A 2,654-nucleotide genomic window follows, 5' to 3' on the forward strand; every position below is an offset into this window, starting at 1 on the left:
TTTTTTTTTTTTTTTGAGGCGGAGTCTCACTCTGTCACCCAGGTTGGAGCGCAGCGGCACAATCTTGGCTCACTGCAACCTCCACCTTCCAGGTTCCAGTGATTCTCCTGCCTCAGCCTCCTGAGTAGCTGGGATTACAGGTGTACACCACCATGCCTTGCTAATTTTTCTATTTTTTAGTAGAGACAGGTTTCGCCATGTTGGCCAGGCTGGTCTCGAACTTCTGACCTCAGGTGATCCACCTGCCTCAGCCTCCCAAAGTGCTGGGATTACAGGCATGAGCCACTGCGCCCAGCCTCTTGCTGTCTCTCAATGTATTGTACAAACCACATCTCGTCCAACTCAATGTACTGCCAAATTAATCTGGTTCTAGTTCAGATGGTACTAGATGGTACCTACATCAGATAATACAGCAGAAGGTCCTGGTCCCTTTTGTGGAGGTTAAGCAAGGAAGGTTGCTCCCACAGTCACACCAGGGCCTGTAGTGCTGGGCTGACTTGGTGGTGGGCGAGGACAAGGATGAGGACAAGGATGGGGAGGCAGGGGACATGTCGCCCAGGCTGAGCTCCCAGCCCCACCATTGTCCCAAAGACGGTACAGGACATTTACAAAGCATCAGCTTGTTCTCCTCCTTGGTGAGTCAACCAGAAAAAATAGGAAGTCACTTCTGGAAAGAATCTCTTTTCCGATTCTTGCGGGAGAGGGCTGGTGGTGGGGGTTCTACCTTTTCCTGAGTTGCTCTCCATTGACTGGGACAGCCTCTTCACCCGTTTCTTTCCTCTCCGGACCTCATAAATGGCGTTGATTCGCAACACCAGCTGCCAGACACCAGGAGAAGAACAGCCAGTGTTAGCAGCACGCTCTCTGTGGCGGCTCGGCTTCCCTCACTGCCCTTCTCCGACGACGATGGAGGGCCAGGGCCGGGGGGACCGGGAGACACTTCCTATGGGCTCGTGGGTGTCTTTCAATCACTTTTTTTTTTTTTTGAGACAGTTTCGTTTTTGTTGACCAGACTGGGGAGCAATGGCGCTGATCTCAGCTCACTGCAGTCTCTAACTTCTGGGTTCAAGAGATTCTCCTGCTTCAGCCTCCTGAGTAGCTGGGATGACAGGTACCCACCACTATGCCCAGCTAATTTTTGTATTTTTAGTAGAGATGGGGTTTTGCCATGTTGGCCAGGCTGGTCTTGAACTCCTGACCTCAGGTGATCCACCCACCTTGGCCTCCCAAAGTGCTGGGATTACAGGCGTGAGCCACCACACCCAGCCCAGTCATTTTTTTTCTACCACACAGGAACATGACTGTCAAGGAAAGGAGGCTGCCAGCCCCACTGCCCTGTGGGCGTCTGTTGTCTGGATGGGGGGACAGCCCATTGCTCACGGTGTGGTGGCTGCTTTCCCTCTGAGGCTTCGATGTCACTGTAGCTTGGGAAGGAGCTTTTCCTCCCAAAACAAAACAAGAAAAGGAAGAGACAGAAAAAAAAAAAAAAGGTTCCCAGGCAGGGCTCCCTTCGTGGGAACCATTCCAAAGAATGTCAGAGCAGCCCTGAGTGGGGTGGGAACCGGGATTAGAACGGGTCCCAAGCCCTAGCTTGAGACTTCGGGGAGCGGCACCATGCAGCTGAGCGTGCAGCCCCATCTGTAGAGGGACGCGCACCCCAGACGCCATGCACCCTCCATGTGTTCACAGGACACACACATGCAGTGTCCAAGTGCACACGGATACCCTGGGGTGGGACACATTCCAAGCCTCCAAGCAGGCCACTCAACCTAAATGGTCTCCCCCATCACCACTGCCAGACACCCTGTGCCCTGCCCCTCCCCACCTCCCAGGCCGGCCTAGTTATCTGATGCATTTGAAAGGAGACCTGCTTCCATGGAATGTTTTTCATATTTCAGACCAAAAGAGTTTGGTGTTTCTTACGTATTTGTTTTCCCCTTTCTTGCGTGAGAAGCTGGTGAGTGCGAATTTATGTATTTTGCTTTGCTGGGTCCCCCGGGGCTTGCTATCAAAGAGCACACATTCATGCCACATGTGATTTAGGATCCCACACATGGAGGAACTCTAAAATTAGTTGTTCTGTGTGCTTACAAAATTAATCTTACCATCTCGTAGCTATATGTTAAATGTTATATAACACTTTTATCTGTCTATGTCAGTAAACAAAAATATAGGATGGTAACCAATTTCCATGTTCTATGAATATTTTATCTATTTATTTTGAGACAGAGTCTTGCTTTGTCACCCATGCTGGAGTGCAGTGGTGTGATCTTGACTCACTGCAACCTCCGACTTCCAATTTCAAGTGATTCTCATGCCTCAGCCTCCCGAGTAGCTGGGATTACAGGTGTGTGCCACCACGCCCAGCTGATTTTTTGTGTATGTGTTTTTAGTAGAGACAGGGTTTCCCCATGTTGGCCAGGCTAGTCTCGAACTTCTGACCTCAAGTGATCTGCCCACCTCAGCCTCCCAAAGTGCTGGAATTACAGGCATGAGCCACTGTGTTGGCTTGAATATTTTAATTCTTATTTTCGATATTTAGAAATTGTCTGGCCCTCTTTGCCTCTGGCTGGTTGGGTGTCTCTGGGCCATTTAGTGTCTATGGGGTCAAATGTCCTCATTGGAAAAATGAAGGGGTTGGAGTGTTTCATTTC

At 50.2% G+C, this 2,654-nt stretch overlaps 1 protein-coding gene across 1 annotated transcript in view; it reads right to left on the bottom strand.

Annotated features, from left to right (window-relative positions):
* Window positions 1-2,654, bottom strand: part of DENND2A (DENN/MADD domain containing 2A) — a 116,275-nt gene that overhangs the window by 77,082 nt on the left and 36,539 nt on the right. The window contains exon 6 of the mRNA XM_011941289.1: window positions 725-818. Within this exon, the coding sequence (XP_011796679.1) occupies window positions 725-818 (94 nt within the window). The remainder of the gene's footprint in view (window positions 1-724; window positions 819-2,654) is intronic.

This window comes from Colobus angolensis, unplaced genomic scaffold, assembly GCF_000951035.1.
Source record: "Colobus angolensis palliatus isolate OR3802 unplaced genomic scaffold, Cang.pa_1.0 Scaffold2, whole genome shotgun sequence".
NCBI lineage: Eukaryota > Metazoa > Chordata > Mammalia > Primates > Cercopithecidae > Colobus > Colobus angolensis.